Source organism: Podarcis melisellensis, assembly GCF_964234715.1.
Source record: "Podarcis melisellensis genome assembly, chromosome: 7".
NCBI lineage: Eukaryota > Metazoa > Chordata > Lepidosauria > Squamata > Lacertidae > Podarcis > Podarcis melisellensis.
The window spans coordinates 91,147,165-91,166,715 of NC_138539.1; the positions used below are offsets into that span (position 1 = coordinate 91,147,165).

Here is a 19,551-nt window from a genome sequence, read left to right on the forward strand (position 1 = left end):
GCATGCACTAGTGAAAGTTTAGCCCGAAGTTTAAGGGAGATACCAATTGTAAGGCCACCTTTAGGGCGGCCACCATTCGTTGACGGGCTAGCAGGCAGACATATAAACTCAAAGCCATTTAACTCAATTTCCTCCTCCACCCAAGTTTCTTGTAATAGTATGATAAGAAAGGAATTAATATATTTTTGGAATTCAGGATCTAATTTTTTACTTTTCCATCCAGCGATGTTCCAACTTAATATTGAAGGCTGGGATTTCCCCGTTCCTCCAATTGACTGTCATTCGGAAAATTGGCTCGACTTTAATACGGGAAGAGGGGAGCCAATAAAGAAATCAGTTATCTTCCTCTGATGACAAACCTCTCGTAAAGGCTGAGTGGGATTTACAGGGTCATCTGACTGTTGAGCTTGGCCACTCGATCTATTAGGGGTAGGACCTTGAACAGGGGCGGACCCCTTTTCCAAAAGAGTTTGGTGGGCCGCCCAGTGTGAACCAGCTGTCTCGTCAGAAGTTTGGTCTCTCTGTAGCCTGCTACTGGTCTTTTGGGCTACTTGATTTATGTGGCCTGTTGGGTCTTCAATCAGTTCCGCCACTGGTCTTGCTGTTGAATCCATAGTACTCCACAAAGAGGGATAAGGCTGGGCGAGAGGGCTATTTGGGAAGGTTGGCAAAGGCACCTCTTCTCTTAATTGGTCAGTGCTATAAGAAGGTTCCAGGTCTGGCATCGATGAATGTGTAGAAGGGGATTTTTCCTGTTGTGTGCTGCTTTCTTCAGGTATGTTTTTCGATGGACGGTCATGTAAATCTATTAAGAGCACAGAGGGTTGTTCTGCTTGGAGGGAAGGACTGGTAGTTGCTTCTTGGGGTTGTATCTTATCCTCCATTGCCGACATACATTTAACATTAAATATTGGGAGATCCATATGATCTGGTTCTTCTAGGGAGTCATGTTCACTGTGCGTGAGGATTCTGGTGCTGAGCTTCCTAATAAGTTGGGTTTTAAGCGATTCCAGTCTATTGATAATTTCTTTTTGTTCCACCACTGGTAAATCTGCAAAGGAGGCAATGAGTTCGATCTCTTCTGGTGGTGTCAGGCCGCTTTCCGGATGGTCATTTTTCTTTGCTAGGGGAGTGGAGGCCACATAACTCTTCTCCTGGGGAAGAACACCTACTCCGGTGTCCACTGGTGGATCGGGTTTAGTAGATTTTGAGCCCTCTTTGGTTATTGCCTCCAACAGCAAGGGTTTAGGCGTAGAGTCTATAAATGTTCTCGTTGGTGATATCCCACAGCGAAACAAAAATGCTTTCTTTCGTAATATGATAGTAGGAATTTTTGTGGATTGGAACGCAAGCAGGACTCTCTGGGATTTATGATGATGGACAAGGGGGAGGACTGCACAGAGGTCGATTTGTGATGCCTCCATATTTAAAAGCACCTTTAGGAGATCCTTGGCACCACCCAGAGTTCTCCATCTTGGGTCCCCATTTTGTATAGTTAGGCTCACTTTCCTTGGTGTTAAGATCAGGGATTGATGACCTAATTGAAAGTTAAGGCTGTATTTAAATTTTCCAGTACGTTTGTTATTTAAGGACAAACTCCTCGTCCCCTTCCTCTCTTCAAGGGACTTAACACCGGCTGATGCTGGGGAAGTAGTAACTAGCTTTTGTTGGAGGCTGTGCAGCTGGGAAGAAAGATCATCTAGTCTTTTGAATATACAGTGCAAGGTTTTGATTATTAAATGGGACTGTTCAAATGTCATATAGTTAGCCGTGCCGAGGACCAGTTCCTCCTTCTGAGGAGAGACTACACTCTTACTGTTGGCCACATTGCATGTTAATTGTGGAATTGTTCGCTCTTCGTCTTTAAGTGCTGACGTGCAATCAATCAATGGGTTGAAGCGGTTCTGAGTTTCTACCATGAAGGAACAATCCAGTAGATTACTCCCTTCTTTAAAGTGACATGGTTCAACCCTTGTTTGCTTAGATCTTGGAAAGGGAGTGGGGACTGTCTCCTCGGAATCTCTAAGACGTTTCCCATATCCCATAATTCAGATAACAAGAAGAGGGGGGATAAAATTTCAACGTCAGCTCAGGAGATAAATATTTCCTTCTAGTCTACCAGCACTTGCAGTGGGGGTATATTTCACTGCCTGTTCTTATGAAAGTCGGCGTCTTCACCTTCACCCTCACAAGCCGGCAAACAGGGAGACTACCGGTAAGCAACGCAGACCATTCCTTTGAAGTCCTACTCCGACCAGGAGTAAGACTAATATAGGCTTCTCCTTCAAAGCTTATCGCAGGGCCCACCGCGGGTCGGTCTCAGATGAAAGGGAAACTCCCAAAGGCCTCACCTTAAACAGGAGAGTTTCTCTCCGTGCAGCTTAAAGATTTTTCTCCAACATCTAGGTCACCAGGAACAGGCTGACAGAGGATGGTGAAGGGGTGAAGGTCTTTTCTCTGGCGACTTTCTCTTGCCCAGCGAGTCAGTAAAACAATAAAACAATAAACTAAAACAATAAAACAATAGACTAAACAATAAAACAACCGGTAAGACGTTAAAACTGAGGGTTTAAAACCAAGAAGTGGCTAAAAACTACTTAAAAACTTAACTAAAAGCAGAGGACACTGACTAGGCTCTGGGAAGGGTCCTTCACAGAAGAAAGCATTCACCACTCTGCAGAGCCCATCACCCAGTCCTTCCCGGCTTGCTTTTATTAGCCAGGATGGGCAAGGATCAAGGAGACTGGTGGTCGGTTTCACTCATCCAAGCAGCCTGTCCACATCATCGGAGGTAACAGATTAGAATTGATCCCATGCAACTTTAGACAGGACTCTACCCCTGCTCCCACGGTGGAGTCTACCTCTTTCCGAATCAAGGAAATCATGAAGGAGATCTTGGGGTCTTTACCAGGCCCTGATGGCAAACCACCTGTAAAGTTTCCTGCTGCAGTTTCCTGCAGATGCAATAGAGGTCTGAAGAAGGTCCTCTTTGCCATCGCTATCGCCACTTGGTAGGCTTGAGGTTGAGCTCTAACCCATGGGTAGGCAAACTGAGGCCTGGGGGCCGGATGCGGCCCAATCACCTTCTAAATCCGGCCCGCGGATAGTCCGGAAATCAGCATGTTTTTACATGAGTAGAATGTGTCCTTTTATTTAAAATACATCTCTGGGTTATTTGTGGGGCCTGCCTGGTGTTTTTACATGAGTAGAATGTGTGCTTTTCTTTAAAATGCATCTCTGGGTTATTTGTGGGGCACAGGAATTTGTTCATTCCCCCGCCCCCCAAAAAACATAGCCCCCCAAAGGTCTGAGGGACAGTGGCCCGGCCCCCTGCTGAAAGAGTTTGCTGACCCCTGCTCTAACCCATGTCCAGTCAGATTCAGAGTGAGTTATTCCACCACTGATGCTCTAGCCGTCTCAACTATTGTTTCATCGCCCGCAGCTCTGGGGAAAACCATGGGCAGTCCGGGCTCCATGCAATCGGAGAGGGTGCTTCGGAGCCAGTCAGTCAATAGCCCTGGTTAATTCCGCATTCCAGCAGGCCACCAGGGAATCAGCTGAAAGGTCTTAAACAGGGGATAAAACATCCCCTACAACTCTCTGGAAACCATTTGGATCCATTAAGTGGTGGGGGTGGAACATCCAAATTGGTCCCACCTCCCTGCAGAGGGGAAGGGTCATGGAGGCCAGGTGTAACAGGAAGTGATCCAACCATGGCATTCCTTTTGTTTCACTTTTATTTAGTGTCAGATCACCCACATCTATAGAGGTGAATACCAGGTCTAAGGCATGTCCGCGACTATGGGCTGGGCCAAACTTATTCAGGGACAGCCCCATGGAGGCCATGCTTTCTTGTAAGGTTGTTTTGGCATGGACGTTAAAATCCCCTAGGACAATCAAAGTAGGTGTCTCCAGGAGAACATCCACCATGACCTGAAGCAGCTCAGGCAGGTAATCCTTGGTGCAGAGGGGAGGTCGGTACACCAAAAGGAATCCTGTACTGCCCCTATTGCCCAACTTCCAGAACATGCACTCAGAAAACTGGGTCTTCCCAATAGGATGCCTGGTGCACGCTAATGACTGCACCCCACCCATATGTCCTGGGTTGTTGTGTGTTAAGAGAAACCTGGTAGGCAAGCAGCGGCAAGAACAGGCCTATCTGCTTCATCCAACCAAGTCTCTGTTACACGTTATCAAAACATTGTTAGAAACCGGTTTGAAGTTCAGATCGCAATAACAGGAATTCAGAGGAATTTAACGCTCTCCCAAGAAATGGTATACAATCAATGGTCTCCACGCTGCATCTGGGACTTACTATGGATCTTTATCTTCCGTGATTTCTTCCCATTCCCCGTAAGGTTTGACTCTTCGAGATGCTGCCTGAGAGGTTTCCTGCTGAACGGCTGGTACATCCTCTATATCACTGCTTTCCTGCTTCACTTTTTGCCATTCCCCATAAGGGCTGATCTTTTTGCGTCTGTGAGGCTTTTCCTCTACTTTGTCGTCACTTTCTGTTTTCCTCTGAAAGCAAATAAAGCCAACAGCAAACTACTGAGCAATACACCACCAACAACTTCCTTTAACCAAGAGAGTCCACACACACCAAACACTGGTTATACAGAAATTCACTTATCCAAACATGAGGAATTAATACCCAAACTGTGCGTTACACACCACAGATTCATATATCCAAACAGCCGGACCTGCATGTAGTGCTGTAACTAAACAAGCAGCCTTCAACAAGGCTTACTTTTTGTGTTTTGCTGGTCTGTGACAGCCATTTCGCCAGAAACCATGTGGGTGGGGGTGGGTATATCTGACAAACAAGAGAGCCATGTTTTCCTTCCCTGTTTCCTTTTGCAAAGTTTCAGAGGATTTTCCTGGGTTTTCCCATTACTTTGGTGTCACAATTTGGTAGTCAGGAATGCATTCGAAATTTCCTCATAGGACTCAACAGAAAACACTGACTTGTTACACAAACACTCACCTATTTCCTGACAATGCATGGTGTTTTGATAGTGAGACCAACGTATACAACCTCAACCTCAACACAATTTATACAAAAGCAGCCTAAACAAGTTCTATAATAAATAAATCAGCAATCCAAGTGCAACATAGTGAGCAAGATGTCTTTATGGGTCCGCCATCCCTGGTATCTCCTCCTTATTTCCCAAATACCCCGCTTCCTCCAGCCCTACTCCCACTCAAAACCCTCTAAGCATCCCCCATTGTCATAAGGCTGTGACCCAGAGACAGGGGGTCCTATCCCTTCTTTTCAACCAGTCTCTCACCCTTGGGGAAGATTGCCTTTGGCTTCCTCTCTAACCACAATCCACATCCCAAAACCACCTGAAAGAAGTGCTCTGTCCCCATAACTGGCTCATCCAAAGGGCTTTTATCTCCCTTGTCCATAGAGTGACGTTTGGCAACTGGCATGCCAGAAACTGCTGCCATGGGCAGGGAGACTGTTCATTACCCTCCCCACCCCCCACCCCGGCTCTGTGGCCTGGTCTCCTCAGTGGCAAACATTTCTGCTGGATGGCAATGAACTTTTTATTCAAACTTCAATAATTAATATGACTTGATAAAATATGTGGGTTTATTCTGAAAATGACTTAGGTAAATGACTTACCCGGAGATTTCTTTTTGGCTTTTGAAGTTCGCTTTTACTGCCTGCTTTCCCTGCATCTGATTCAGCTTTCTTTGACTCCATTTCTCGGCTGTCTTCAGCATGGTTTTCTTTTTGACTCTCTTTTGAAGGAGACACAAAATTATCAGGTTTCTCCCAGGTTGATCCTGGAAAACACAGACAGCAATGTATTTTAAACAATAGTTTGTATTAAAAGAATCTATATCCAGACTATTTTCAAAATAAACTCAAGGTGGCTAACAAATCAAAACATCACACAATGTTAAATTCCCATTCTTAACCCCACTCAAACAAACAACTGTTATTTGCGTTTCACAATGTTAATGCAAAAGCATCAGTTGTACACTCAACATACAGAAACAAATATGGGTCTGAGGTAGATGATGCAATTTGGTGTCATCGGGAAGCTAGATATAAATCTGAAAATTACTGGTTTTGAATTCTGGCAGCTACTCCCAGCCTAGTGCCAAAATGACAACAAAGTAGGCAACCTGGCAAACCTCACTGGGGAGAGCTTTCCACAATTGGTGTGCCAGTACTGAGAAGAACTACAGTGGTACCTCTAGTTACGAACTTAATTTGTTCCGCAGGTCCGTTCTTAGCCTGAAACTGTTCTTAACTAGAGGCATGCTTTTGCTAATGGGGCATCTTGCTGCCGTTGCGCCGCTGGCACACAATTTCCGTTCTCATCCTGGGGCAAAGTTCTCAACTCGAGGTAACTCTTCCAGGTTAGTGGAGTTTTTAACCTGAAGCGTTTGTAACCTGAGGCGTTTGTAACTCAAGGTACCACTGTGCCTAGTTATCATCCACTGTACTTCAGACATGATTGGCTCAAACAGTCATGACATTAAGAGGGCAGACTCAGTCCATTTCACCTTATGAACAGTGCTGCAGCTTCTCTATGGCCCACAAGTTCCTACAGAAAGGACATGAGGGCCTTATCAGGGTAACAACTCCACCCCACCCTCTGGGATTTAGTTCTCCATTTGTGCTACTGACTTCACAGAAGTGTAGGGCTGTCTCACGCTGGCAAAACTCTGCATGGGCAGAAACCCAAGTTCAATCCCAGCATTTCCAATGACTTTTGGGAAAGACCTATATAAAAAATCTGGGAAAGCTGCCGCCGGTCTGTGTAGGCAACACTGAGCTAGGTGGACCAATGGTCTAACTCTGGATAAGGCACCTTCCTATGTTTTATCTCTTTTTTATCTTCCTTACCTCCTGTTTCTGTGTTGTAGTAATAGGTGTGACCATCTTCACTTGTTCCTTCCATCCACTGTGCTGTCTAACAGAGAAAAATAAACCACCTAGTAAAAGATTAATCCAAGTCTCACTGATGTACCATATGGATATAGGCAAGGAAGGTCAGGCTCCACTTATGAAAATATTGCAATTATATCTAACTCATTAAAATCAGAAATTGGACAGAGACAGAATGGCTCTTAGATAGCCAAGTTACCTGAAATACATCTTTACAAGATGGGTGACACCTGGCTTGAGAGCAGTACATGTGAAAAGGATCTAGGAGTCTTGGTTGACCACAAACTTGACATGAGCCAACAGTGTGACGCGGCAGCTAAAAAAGCCAATGCAATTCTGTTGTCAGAAAAGCAGTGTATAATGTCTGGACAAAATATAAGGACTTATTGGAAAATAAGACCCCAAGGTGGCTATCACCTATGGAAGCTAAGGCTGTGAAAAGACCCAATATGGAGGTCAAATGGCCGAAATACTGGGAAATACTAGAAAGAGATGGAGACAACTGGAGGTTGCAGAGTATGGAGAAACTAAAGGGGAAAGTGCGAGATTGGCTACATTATGCTCAGATTAAAGAAGTTTTTAAGTTGGACAAAAAGATAGGATTCCAGGTGGAAAAATCAAAGTTAGAAACAGAATTGTTAGAACCCAGTTCTAAGATACTTTCAAGAATGTATAACTTGCTGCTAAAATGGAACACACAAGATGAAACGGTCAAATCAGCTATGATAAAATGGGCACAGGACATAGGGTACAATATCATGTTTGCTGACTGGGAAAAGTTATGGACCACCGGTTTGAGATTTACGGCATGTAATGCCTTGAAAGAAAACATTATGAAAATGATATACAGGTGGTACATGACCCCAGTCAAGCTTGCAAAGATATACCATTTGCCAGATAACAAATGTTGGAAATGTAAAGAAACGAAGGAACATTCTTTCACCTCTGGTGGACCTGCCCTAGAGTTAAGGCTTTCTGGGAAATGATATATAATGAGTTGAAAAAGATATTTAAGTATACCTTTTCTAAGAAACCAGAGGCCTTTCTTCTGGGCATTGTAGGCCAGAGGGTGCAAAAGAAAGACCGAACTTTTTTTATGTATGCTACAACAGCAGCAAGGATACTCATTGCTAAATACTGGAAAACTCAAGATTTGCCCACACTGGAAGAATGGCAGATGCAACTGATGGACTACATGGAACTGGTGGAAATGACTGGCAGAATCCGAGACCTGGGAGAAGAACTGGTGGAGGAGGATTGGAAGAAATTTAAGGACTATTTACAAAAACATTATAAATTGTATGAATGTTAAGAAAGATGTAAGATTTGCAATAACATGGTACCAACAAACTAGCTAAAAGGAATAAGAATTTAAATGCCATTAAAAGAAAAGACAAACTTTGGATAAATATCACGTTAAAAATAAGATTCTAGAATTATGGTTTAAACTTTCTAAAGTTTGAGATTTAATATTGGAAAATTGTACTATTAGAATTGAAACAAGTTAATAATTTGCTGGTAAAATTTATGAGTTTAGAATGCAGGAACGAGAGTCGTGAGGAAGTCCAAAGAGGAGAACGAATTGTGGATATTGGAAAACTATATGTTACTTTGTATGCTTTTTATTGTTGAAAACTTTTAATAAATATTATTATAAAAAATAAATAAAAAAGCCAATGCAATTCTGAGCTGCATCAATAGGAGTATAGCATCTAGATCAAGGGAAGTAATAGTGCCACTGTATTCTGCTCTGGTCAGACCTCACCTGGAGTACTGTGTCCAGTTCTGGGCACCACAGTTCAAGAAGGACACTGACAAACTGGAACGTGTCCAGAGGAGGGCAACCAAAATGGACAAAGGCCTGGAAACGATGCCTTATGAGGAACGTCTAAGGGAGCTGGGCATGTTTAGCCTGGAGAAGAGGAGGTTAAGGGGTGATATGATAGCCATGTTCAAATATATAAAAGAATGTCACATAGAGGAGGGAGAAAGGTTGTTTTCTGCTGCTCTAGAGAAGCGGACACGGAGCAATGGATCCAAACTACAAGAAAGAAGATTCCACCTAAACATTAGGAAGAACTTCCTGACAGTAAGAGCTGTTTGACAGTGGAATTTGCTGCCAAGGAGTGTGGTGGAGTCTCCTTCTTTGGAGGTCTTTAAGCAGAGGCTTGACAACCATATGTCAGGAGTGCTCTGATGGTGTTTCCTGCTTGGCAGGGGGTTGGACTCGATGGCCCTTGTGGTTTCTTCCAACTCTATGATTCTATGATTTACACCTTTTCTTTGAAGCCTTTGACTTAATAAACTTTATTATTTCCATTAACAAGTGAAACAAGTCCTTTATTACCTTGGAAATCCCATTTCCCCACACCCTCGTCTGCCCAAACTGTCAGCTTTTAGAAAGCAATATTCTTAGGACAGGGATCTGTTCTTTTTCTTTATAATTCTTGATTGTACTGTATAAATAATAAGGGTCACCAGAGAACTAAGCAAAATGAATGATGTTGTATAACACCTTGGAAACTGCATTAAAAAAAAAATAGAACAAAGGTAGGTATAAGAAGTATCACTTAGAAAATCTGATTTTCCTCCCCACCAATTATATATGGCGGGCGCTATGAGTCCTGGGAAAAGATACCAGAGAAACATGTCAAAGACTTGCTCCTGGATCCTGTCCTCACACACCCTAAGCCACATTACAAACTTGTTCCTAAATACCCATGCAACATGATAATTGTAGCTAAACTAATTTTTGCTCTACACTTTTATGCAGTCAATTCTCCAATTAAATAGCAATTAAAAATCTGAGACATTACAGGAGTGGGGAAGTAGACTACCCATAAGCACAGGAGAGATGGAAAATTAAACTTGATGATATGACAAAATGCTGGTTATAGACTACTATGAAAGAAAATGGATTAATTCATGTGAATAGTTCTATTGATATGCACTTAATAGCTGGAACTTGATTAAAGGTACAGGATGACATGTAATCCTACAAGGGAATAAGAGAAAAGGGACTCTTCTCGTCCACTTGTATAATGCTAGATGCTACCCAAAACGTGTGTAATCTTTCCTGTTGATTTAAAATGCAACTAACTTGTGCCAGGACCCCAAGCCCATATAGTTTCTTGTGTAAGTATAACCTCGCTTGCTTGGTTAATTTTAAGATATTGCCACATCTTTCCTCTACAAACTGTATTTTGACCTCTAGTCAAAAATGAGAACAGGACCATAAAGAAGGCTGATCGCCGAAAAATTGATGCTTTTGAATTATGGTGCTGGAGGAGATTCTTGAGAGTCCCATGGACTGCAAGAAGATCAAACCTATCCATTCTTAAGGAAATCAGCCTGGGTGCTCACTGGAAGGACAGATCCTGAAGCTGAGGCTCCAATACTTTGGCCACCTCATGAGAAGAGAAGACTCCCTGGAAAAGACCCTGATGTGGGAAAGATTGAGGGCACAAGGAGAAGGGGACGACAGAGGACGAGATGGTGGGACAGTGTTCTCGAAGCTACCAGCATGAGTTTGACCAAACTGTGGGAGGCAGTGGAAGACAGGAGTGCCTGGCGTGCTCTGGTCCATGGGGTCATGAAGAGTCGGACATGACTAAACAACAAAAGTAAAAAATAAAAATAAAATCTAACTTTGCATACTTAAAACTTAACTTTAGCAGGAAGCGTTCTGAAAATGTGAGTCATGCCACGACTCAGTTTATGGTGTGCAGCATTTGCCAAAGGAGTAGATCCAATAAGGGACACATGGCTTCAGCTGGTGTTTCCCCTTTGGTGTGGGACTTAGCTACTGGTAATTCTAATGACCAGTTCAAGCTCAGAGAACCTGTATAACAATAAAACAAAAGCAGGATTTGCTTTTACAACTTTCATTTACCTTTTGGAGTTCTTGAAGGTTGTCCTGAAATTCTTCAGGTTTCTCCCACTGCGATTCTTAAGGGTGGGGATGATAATAATAAAAGAAGAGATATTAGGTTTCAGTTGTCTGTACATTGAAAAAACGATGGTGACACATAAAGTAAATCTGTATGGAAGTAATGATAGCTGGGTGATGACCACAGTGATGGGAGCACCGTGGGGAGCACTGAGCTGGTTCTGCCAGTGTGTCCACGCAGCCTCCACCTTGATGGGCCTCATCCCCATCCCGGTAAGCAGCAGTGATGCCAATCTCAGGAGGGTGGCTCCACGTGGTCACACTGATAGCTCCTGAAGGACTGAAGACGGCAGACTGGAGAAAAGCTTCAGAAAGGAAGAAGTCTGTGGCAAATGTGTTTTTTTTAGCCAAGGAACTTCCATGCGTGGTGAGAGCAGGTTATTTTGTTCTGATGTCATAGGTACAAGCGGGTGGTGAGGTAATTGGAAAGGAGCCATTGCAAGATATGTGGATGGTTAAATCCACATTCCTTGTTACAGGTTTACCTCCTGATATAGTGTTGTAGTAATACATATAGCCTTCTGGAGAAAATCCTTGCACCCATTCCTTTGTTGCATCTGATGATGTTTCTGTGGTCTCTCTCTCTCTCTTTCTCTTTTCTTTCTTTTCCTCATGCTTTTTTGGTGCTGAGCTCTGACCTAAAGATTCTGAAACATCAAGTTCCAGTTTTAAAAAACAAACATCAAAACGTCCGGGGACTTCTGGGTTGCTGTGGATGCTCCCTTCATGAGCGAAGACCAAGGATATATTTTGGGGGTTTGGGAGAGCTACACCCACTATCATCCCCCTGGATTAAAGAGACTGGATATAGATCACTCACACACTTTTTAAGACAGCTCCCCTTCCCTGCTGAGCCGAAAGGTTCAGTGAAGGAGAGGGGCTTGAGTGACAGGGAGTGGGAATCCATCTTGCTGACTCCTCTATCGGACAATTCACTGAACAGAAGCTGGCCGAGCGTAACCTTCTCTGATTTGGATTATAACAAGAGAAGCTCACCTGGACATGATGTAGAAGTGAATTGCTGGGATTTATATCTGCTGTTTTTTTAAGGAGGGAAAGAGGAAACAACTACAGCTATGGGAAAAGTGAGTGACAGAACATATTAAGCAGGAGCTTGTTCATCTCTTTGGCAGCGTCAGACCCTACCTGTCGTAGCACCAATTCTTTTCAAATCCTCCTGATAAGCCTTCATTGCAGCTTCCTCCATGGCTGCAAATTCCTGTGACATTTTTTCTTCTTCTTTTGCCTTTTCCAAACTTTTCTTTTTAATCTGCAATTGAAAAAATAATGAGTTCCATTAAATAATGGAATTTAATATAATGTGATTAGTTTATAAGGTTTAATATAATATATAAGGTTTAATATATTGTATTACCTCACTAATCTTTTTAGCCACATTTTCCTTATGGTTTTTTCCTCGTTCATGAAAGTCAATACTCTTTAAAAGGAAATGAGACAGAATTAAAATACACAGAAATGTGAACTGGCAGGAGCACAAATGAGACTGAACACAGGTGACATATTAAAACAAAAGGAAGCAAACCTACCAGTAACCTAGAGTTCCAACAAGAAGTTTAATGACATGGGGCTGGGGTACCTTAGTGACCACTGTGCTCTATATAAACCTGTTCCAAGAGTTCATCAAAGGCACAGCTCTATGTGTTGCCTGCTTGCCCTAATAGGATGGATAGGAACTGGGGGGAAGGCCGCTGCAGTGGCGGCATGCCACTCACAGAATGCACCCGCCAGGAAGCCTTGCTTGGTACCTTTGCTTTTAAGTTTCAGACACTTTTTCTTTTCCCTCTCAGGCATTTTAGCTGGATTTTGTGGCAGTGCTCAGGAAGTTTTATGCTACTATGTCTTGTTTTTTATTCTGCTTCTGTTTCAATCTGCTGTTTTTTATCATTTTCTTGTTTAAATTATTTGTTAACAGAAGCTGGCTAAAATATCTTAAATAAATAAGATCACTACAGTCAATTAAAATCTCAAAATAATACTGCGTACTAATACAGGCTCGCCTCAGTGAAATGCTCAGAAGTTCAGGCTACAAAGATAAATATAAAAGAAACACACAACAGGAAGGATGAAAACAAGTTTCCTTTTCTTTCAATCACAAGGATTCCTGAAATGTTAATTTATTTTAAATATATATCAGGCATATAATACTTAGTAACAGCAGCAATGAAGAATACCAGCCTGAAGCACTGTTGCCACCCCCACAGATGGAGCACACAGGACAGTAGTGCTTGTGAAATACAATATAGTGACATTGGTCAGTACATATTTTACCAATTGGCAATTTAGCGCACACTACTGACTTCCCCAATGTTGATGACCTGCAAGGGGAACTATTGGAATGGTGTACAGGCTTCTCTCTGCCAGCCCCAGCAATAGAAAGGGGCTTCAGGGGGGGGGGGCTCTCACTGCCAGCAGTAAGTCTCAGAACAGAGTGTTTCTGGCACTGTAGGCACACATCTTCCAAGGGGCCCAATTCTGGAGCACAGCAAAGGGAATGAATAAAAAATCTCTGCACCCTCTCCTTCCTTCTCCTCCTAGGATTGCTTTGCTACTTATTTTATTTCCAACCAGCTGAAGTGTGGTAAGGTTCTCCCCACTTGCCAGAATGATGCACCTGGACATCTTACCAAGTTAAAATGTTTTTCCTTGTTCACACAGTTCTTTGTAAGCTTTGGAATGGGAAGTGGGCTTTAGCCACAGGAAAAGCAGGGGTAGCAGAAGAAGAAACTGAAGCTTCTAATTTAGGTAACAGGGTTACAGATTGTGAAGTAGGAATAGGTTTGGAGAAAGTCACGCTAAGGGAGAGAAAGAGGCTGGACTTCCTTTGTTGAGACAGAAATACAAGAAGGTGCTTAAGAACAACTTTAGAGAGGATTACAATGATGTTTTGAAGGGGTGGGACAGAAGGCCATACAGGAACGCAGCTGACATTTTTTGCTTACAAGATTTTGTTATTGCCGTAAGTTTATACTTTGTGCCGCAAAGAATTGCCAAAGTAATCCAGATTTTGCACAAAATCAGTCAAAACATACCATGAAAATTAAGTTTGTATGCATTGGTTTATTTGCATAATTTATTCTGATTGTGTCAGCCATGGAAATAGGTAAGCAGACTGTTCAAAATTTTGCAGAGCTATATTCTTGCTTGTAAGATTTCACCAGCCATTGTCCACATTTTTTCAAGTTTATCTTTAAAGCTGCAAAAGCTAGGAATTTGCTTTGTTAAAATAAGGGTGTAGGGACTTATAAGAAGAATGATCAAAGAGAATTCATCAATATTGTAGTAACAAACAGAAATATTGCAGAGTGCCCTCCACCAACCTGAGATCTTGAGACTTCACAGCGCACGACATGCAACTACCATCAATATTAACCCTGCTCGGGCACACAGGTAGGAAGCATGGGGACAAAATTGTCCCCTGCATACCCAGCTGACCAATCAGTCGCCAAGCTTTCTGTAATGAGCAGGGGATGTCTGAGGAGTTTTTATCTATGCTCACTTAAATGTGAGTGGAAGGCTCTGCATGATCCAGCCCCCTGATAAAGCAGGTTCCCCCATCATGTAGAGGCTTCTAGCCCCCTTCATACCTTCCACATTTAACCTCGGAAGGTCAGGGACTGAGTGAACAGAACAGGGGGTGGGGGTGATCCCATGCCTCCTACGCATGTGGGTTGTTCTCATTCAGGAACAATGCCTGAATAGAAATACTGTTGCAGCTATTGGAGCACTCATGACAGCTGGTCCCAATAAAGATCAGGACAGTATCAGTAGCTGTTGCACAACCTCTAAGGAAGCAGTATATCTGGATCTCAGATATACCTGGGGTTCGCTCAGACTCAGCACTCAGGTGACCACTCCTCATAATACAAACTTCCAAGTCTGGATTGACCTGTTGAAAATTAATATATAATTCATTTTTTGTACTTCAGTTTCACTTAAGAGTACAGAAGGTAGATCATACAGGCTTGTTGTCCGCTATCCAGCACTTGCAATAATCACAGAATTTCTTGGGCTGAGATTTCCAGTAATCGGCCCTAGAAAAGAAAAATGTGGAAATTAAAAGCCATTTTGCAAGAGTAAGCAACTGAAACTGAATCCCAACCTTCTCACTGAGTTATTTGTTCCAATGACAAAAATCTACTTTTCCTAATGTGCGATACCAACTATTTCATACACGGTATGTGTATTACTGTAGTACTTTTATACATGTGAATAACATATAAAAAGATGCAATTTATTCCCACAATAACTATGAGACTGAAAAACAGTGATGGGCCCAAGTCCACACAGGAAACCTAAGAATTGGGCAGGATAGGACTTCTGGTTCGCTGTGGAGGTAATGGCAGCGTGCTCCGTGTCGTCCGCTTAAGGGACGGCACAGTTCTGGCAGATAGAGCTTTGGGGGTGAGCGCCAGGGCTAGGTGCCCCCACCCCCCACCCCATGGAGGAGTGGGGGTCCTACGGGTCCAGCAGAGTGTGGGAACTCACCCTCCTGAGCCTCCAGGCTGCCATTTTTGCGCGGGGGAAAGAGGCTTGAGTTCGCTCATGGCTCCACCACACTCTACAGCCGAAGCCACACACCGCCACCACAAGCAGCGGATCTTCCAATTAGAGGTAAAAGCCAAATAAAGTTTTTAAAAAAGGAATTAGGCGTAAATTGACTGATTTGGTGAAACAGAAGCAAAAAAGGAAGTCAGCTTCTGATTTCTGCGGACAGGCTCTGCAAGGGGATTTTTTGTGAATGGGAAGTAGAGCGGCATTCACAGCTATGCAGATTTAGTAACAGTTTAACTTTGGACTTTTGAGAGACTTTCTTTTGTCAGCATTTAAATTTTCTGACAGATATATTTTTTAGGGTGATTTCACGATATAGCCAATTTTCATAGTTTTAATATTATTTTAGATTTTAAGATGAACAACTTTGTTTCATTATCTTTTTTATTTTACAGCTATAGATTGTAGGAAAGTTGTACCCAGTAGCCATTCCCCATCCCCTCCCACGATGTCCCAAAAACGTAAAATTTTGTCATAAGACATAAGAGACCCATAAATTTTAGTCTTTGTTGAGAAAGAGCATGTCTTTGCAATAATTTTTACCATCAAAAACTATTGATTGCATTGTGCCCTAATGCTGAAAATTCAGCTTTTCTAAACCTAGTTTTTCTACCAAAAAATCTACATTTATACATTTTTTAGGCATTTATAAAATCTTTTGAGAGCTGGTGTATTTTTTCCTGAAATCCTCATCATGTTATTGATCTCTATGTAAAATTTCAAAGAGATCTGATCATTGGTTATGGAGGGAAAAAAATAAAATGCACACAAGGCCAGGATCTTGAGGGACAGAAACATAGATTTCACGAAACTTTGAAGTGCTATAAAATTAAAACTGTTTGAGATAGAGGGAAAACATTTAAGGAGGTTTCTTTCAACCATAAGGGAAGGGTGTACAGCAAGTTTCATCAAAATCTGAGAGGGTGGCGAAACCCTTGTTTTTTGCGTTGATTTGATGCGGAATGACTCATCTCTCCTCCATTTCATCTCTGGTCTTACAAACTATGAACATTTTTTTTTCTCCTCTCCTTCTTAAATGAGGTCAAAAACTTGTGTATCACTTTGTGATTTCTGATTGGTTTGAATAAAGACGACCTATTAATTATAATTAATATCCTTCTCCTCCTTATCCCTGTATGGGAGTTTTCTGACCCGTTTCCCCGCTCCGGGACGCGTGTAGGCCCGCGGTGATGCCCCCCCCCCGCGAGACGGGCTCCTGAGGAGCAGCCGGGAGCGGGGCTGAGAGACGCCGCGTCCCTTTCACGTGTGAAAGGCTCCCTCGCGGGGCGGCCTGAGGCGGGGCGGCGGGAGGGAGGGCAGGAGCCAGGCCCACCCACCTTCGGCGGCGCCCCCTCCCGCTTTCCTCCCTTCCCGGGAGCGCTTACATCTCTCTCGCCGAGGCGCCGCCGCCGCCGCCGGGTCTGTTTCCTGAGGAGCGGAGGGCGCCGAGCAGCAGCGCCTTTCTCTCTCCCCCAGTAGGCGACGCTACGGACGGCAGCCGCACAGGCTCAATCCACGCCGCGCGTTCGCCCGCTCGCTTCCTCGGAGAGGCGGAGGGAGGGGGGGGGAGGAGGAGTCTCCCGTCGGGCGGGGGAGGGGCGCGCCAGAGCCGGGGCGAGTTGCGCGCGACGCCCCCCCCCGAGACCTCCCCCCGCGCGGGCTCTGAGCGGCCGCGGGTTCGAGTCCCGCTCGGGCGGGCTCCGCCACTTCAGAGCGGGCGGGGAAAGAGGCGCTTTCGGGTGGCGCGGAAACCCGACGGGGCGCCCTCCGCTAGAAGGAGACGCCGTGGCGGGCCGGTCAGTTGGCTTCCTCGAGTCCGAGCTCCCCCTCCCGCGCTCCCCGCCGGGGGGAGACCCCCTGGAGCCCCACCCGGGTCGGAAGAAAAGGCCCCGCGCAGCTGCGGCTCGGAGGGGCTTCCCCTTCCTCTCCCCCGCGGAGGGGTCCAAGCGGCCCTTCGGGGCGATGCCGGGGATGCTCAGGGTCCCCGCCCCGACGGGCCCGGCTCCCTCGCTCGCTCGCTCTCCCGCGGAGGCTTTGGGCCAACGGGGGGCAACAGGCACCATCTAAACGGGGGGGGGGTCTGGTTTTCAGCAAGACGGGGAGAGGTGCTGCCCCTTTCCTCCGCTCTTACGTTCTTGCCGCTTGTTTTCTTTCTTCAGCGCTGGAAGTGAGCTGGGAGGCGAGAGCGATGGCTGAGCGAGCCCCTCGGGAGAGGTAAGTCTCGGAGCAGCGCGACTTTCTCTCGGCCTTTGCCTTGGGTTAGCTGCTTAAGGAAGTCTCCCCCCCCCCCACTTCCACGGGGGAAGAGGAACCTCCGGCTCCGTGGGCCCTGCAGAAGCCCACACAGCACGCCAGAGTTTCAGGTCACACCCGCCACTTGAATCCTGGACTGTACTTTGCGAAAGGTGCTGGGAAGAGTGGTTCTGGGAGGCCTCATGAGTGCTTTGCATAATTTTAAGTTTTAGGAAACCTCAGTAAAGACTGACTGCAGTTTGTCTGAGTTTGGGCAGAACACTAAGCTGCAGTTAGTATCTTCTTTTCATGGCCACACTGGAGAAAACGGTGGCGATCCTAGGAACCCAGTGGCCACAAGGCTTGTTATTGCAATACTAAACCATGGTACAACTGCAGCCCCTTCAGCTAGGAAATGAGGATTTGTGGGCAATACTATTAACATGAAAAGGTTGGTCCTTAGGGTATAAATATTGATTTGGTGATTGAAGGACTGCCACCCAGTGGATATAAAGGTGTATTATATCTCACATATTTATATTCTAATGCAATTTGCAGTTACTTTTGATATTATGAGCAAGTGTGGCTTGTATTAATGTTCTGACAATTCATAATGATTAGTTCACTTATGAGTTAGTGAAGTACTAAAATGGATGATGGACAGTTTGTAAAGAAATGTGTACCATTAATTAAAATTATTTGTTACTCCTGCATACCTCTTTATTAGTAATTACCTGCTTATTTACTTGCCAGTGTTGTGAACTCTAGCAAGTTCTCCTTTCCATGAATGGAAGTTACCTAAACTTTGTTGCTATAGTATTGCTTTATGTGGTTTCTGATAGGTTCAGCTGTTATTGCGATTCCTCTTTAGTTTCAGAACCGTCAATAATATGAAGAAACAGCAAATACGGTAGTAACAGAAAGACACAAATACTGATAAAGCTGTACTATTTTATAATTTCACCTAAAATTAGAGAAGGCATGGCATGTGATACATTTTATTTGCTGACGCCAATATATATTTTTAAGAAGATACAACAATGAGGGATTAGGTTTTTATGAGTAAAGTGGTACCTTGGTTGGCTCCTGAACAAATCAGCTCCTGAATGCCTCAAACCTAGAAGTGAATGTTCCGGTTTGCGAATGTTTTTCAGAAGCCGTACGTCCGACTTGGCGTCTGCGGCTTCCAGTTGAGTGCAGGAAGCTCCTGCAGCCAATCGGAAGCCGTGCCTTGGTTTTGTCTTTTTTTTCAAAAAGTTTTATTGCTTTTCCAGTTTTATAACAAAATATAATAACAATACATAATAAAAAAACAGAAAAATACACAATACAAAAAGAAAAACATAGAAACAATTATTGCTTTCAATACCTAATTTAATTACTAACTTCTCTTTTATTGATTCTAGTACTTAGTATTTTACGACCCATTATTATTACAGTGGTGCCTCGCAAGACGAAATTAATTCGTTCCGCAAGTTTTTTTGTCTTGCGAGTTTTTTGTCTTGCGAAGCACGGTTTCCCATAGGAATGCATTAAAAATCAATTAATGCGTTCCTATGGAGACCGCTTGCCAGGCTGGCGGTGCGGAGAAGGGCTTTTCTCCCCACCGCAAGCCTTCAGCACAGGTACGGGAACAGAGGGGAAGGCGCGCAGCGCTTCTCCTCTGTTCCCGGGGCTTGCAGTGGGAGGAGGGTTTTTCCTCCCCACCGCCAACATTCAGAACAGCATTCTGAATGTTGGCGGTGGGAAGGAAAACCCTCCTCCCACCGCAAGTCTTCAGGACAGCCTTCCGTAGACTGCCGGTGGGGGGGAGAGACCTCCTCCCGCCGCCAGCCTTTGGAGCAGCCTTCCGAAGGCTGCCGGTGGGGCGGAGAGACCTCCCGCCGCC

General features: G+C 44.3%; 2 protein-coding genes across 6 annotated transcripts in view; one reads left to right on the top strand and one right to left on the bottom strand.

Moving 5' to 3' along the window:
• Positions 1 to 17,698, bottom strand: part of WBP4 (WW domain binding protein 4) — a 51,481-nt gene extending 33,783 nt beyond the window's left edge. Inside the window, exons 1-9 of one of the 5 annotated variants that reach the window (XM_081917881.1) lie at positions 17,563 to 17,698; positions 14,839 to 14,911; positions 12,235 to 12,297; positions 12,006 to 12,129; positions 11,345 to 11,506; positions 10,803 to 10,858; positions 6,869 to 6,935; positions 5,633 to 5,796; positions 4,316 to 4,521 (exon numbers count right to left, since the gene is read on the bottom strand). In XM_081917881.1, coding sequence (XP_081774007.1) covers positions 4,316 to 4,521; positions 5,633 to 5,796; positions 6,869 to 6,935; positions 10,803 to 10,858; positions 11,345 to 11,506; positions 12,006 to 12,087 — 737 coding nt within the window. In that variant the 5' untranslated portion in view covers positions 12,088 to 12,129; positions 12,235 to 12,297; positions 14,839 to 14,911; positions 17,563 to 17,698. Of the gene's footprint in view, positions 1 to 4,315; positions 4,522 to 5,632; positions 5,797 to 6,868; positions 6,936 to 10,802; positions 10,859 to 11,344; positions 11,507 to 12,005; positions 12,130 to 12,234; positions 12,298 to 14,696; positions 14,912 to 16,816; positions 16,987 to 17,562 lie in introns of those variants that run through there. The other 4 variants (XM_081917882.1, XM_081917880.1, XM_081917879.1 and 1 more) reach the window with 4 other exon arrangements.
• Positions 17,585 to 19,551, top strand: part of ELF1 (E74 like ETS transcription factor 1) — an 80,038-nt gene continuing 78,071 nt past the window's right edge. The window contains exon 1 of the mRNA XM_081917835.1: positions 17,585 to 17,645. The gene's annotated coding sequence lies outside the window, so the exon portion shown is untranslated. The remainder of the gene's footprint in view (positions 17,646 to 19,551) is intronic.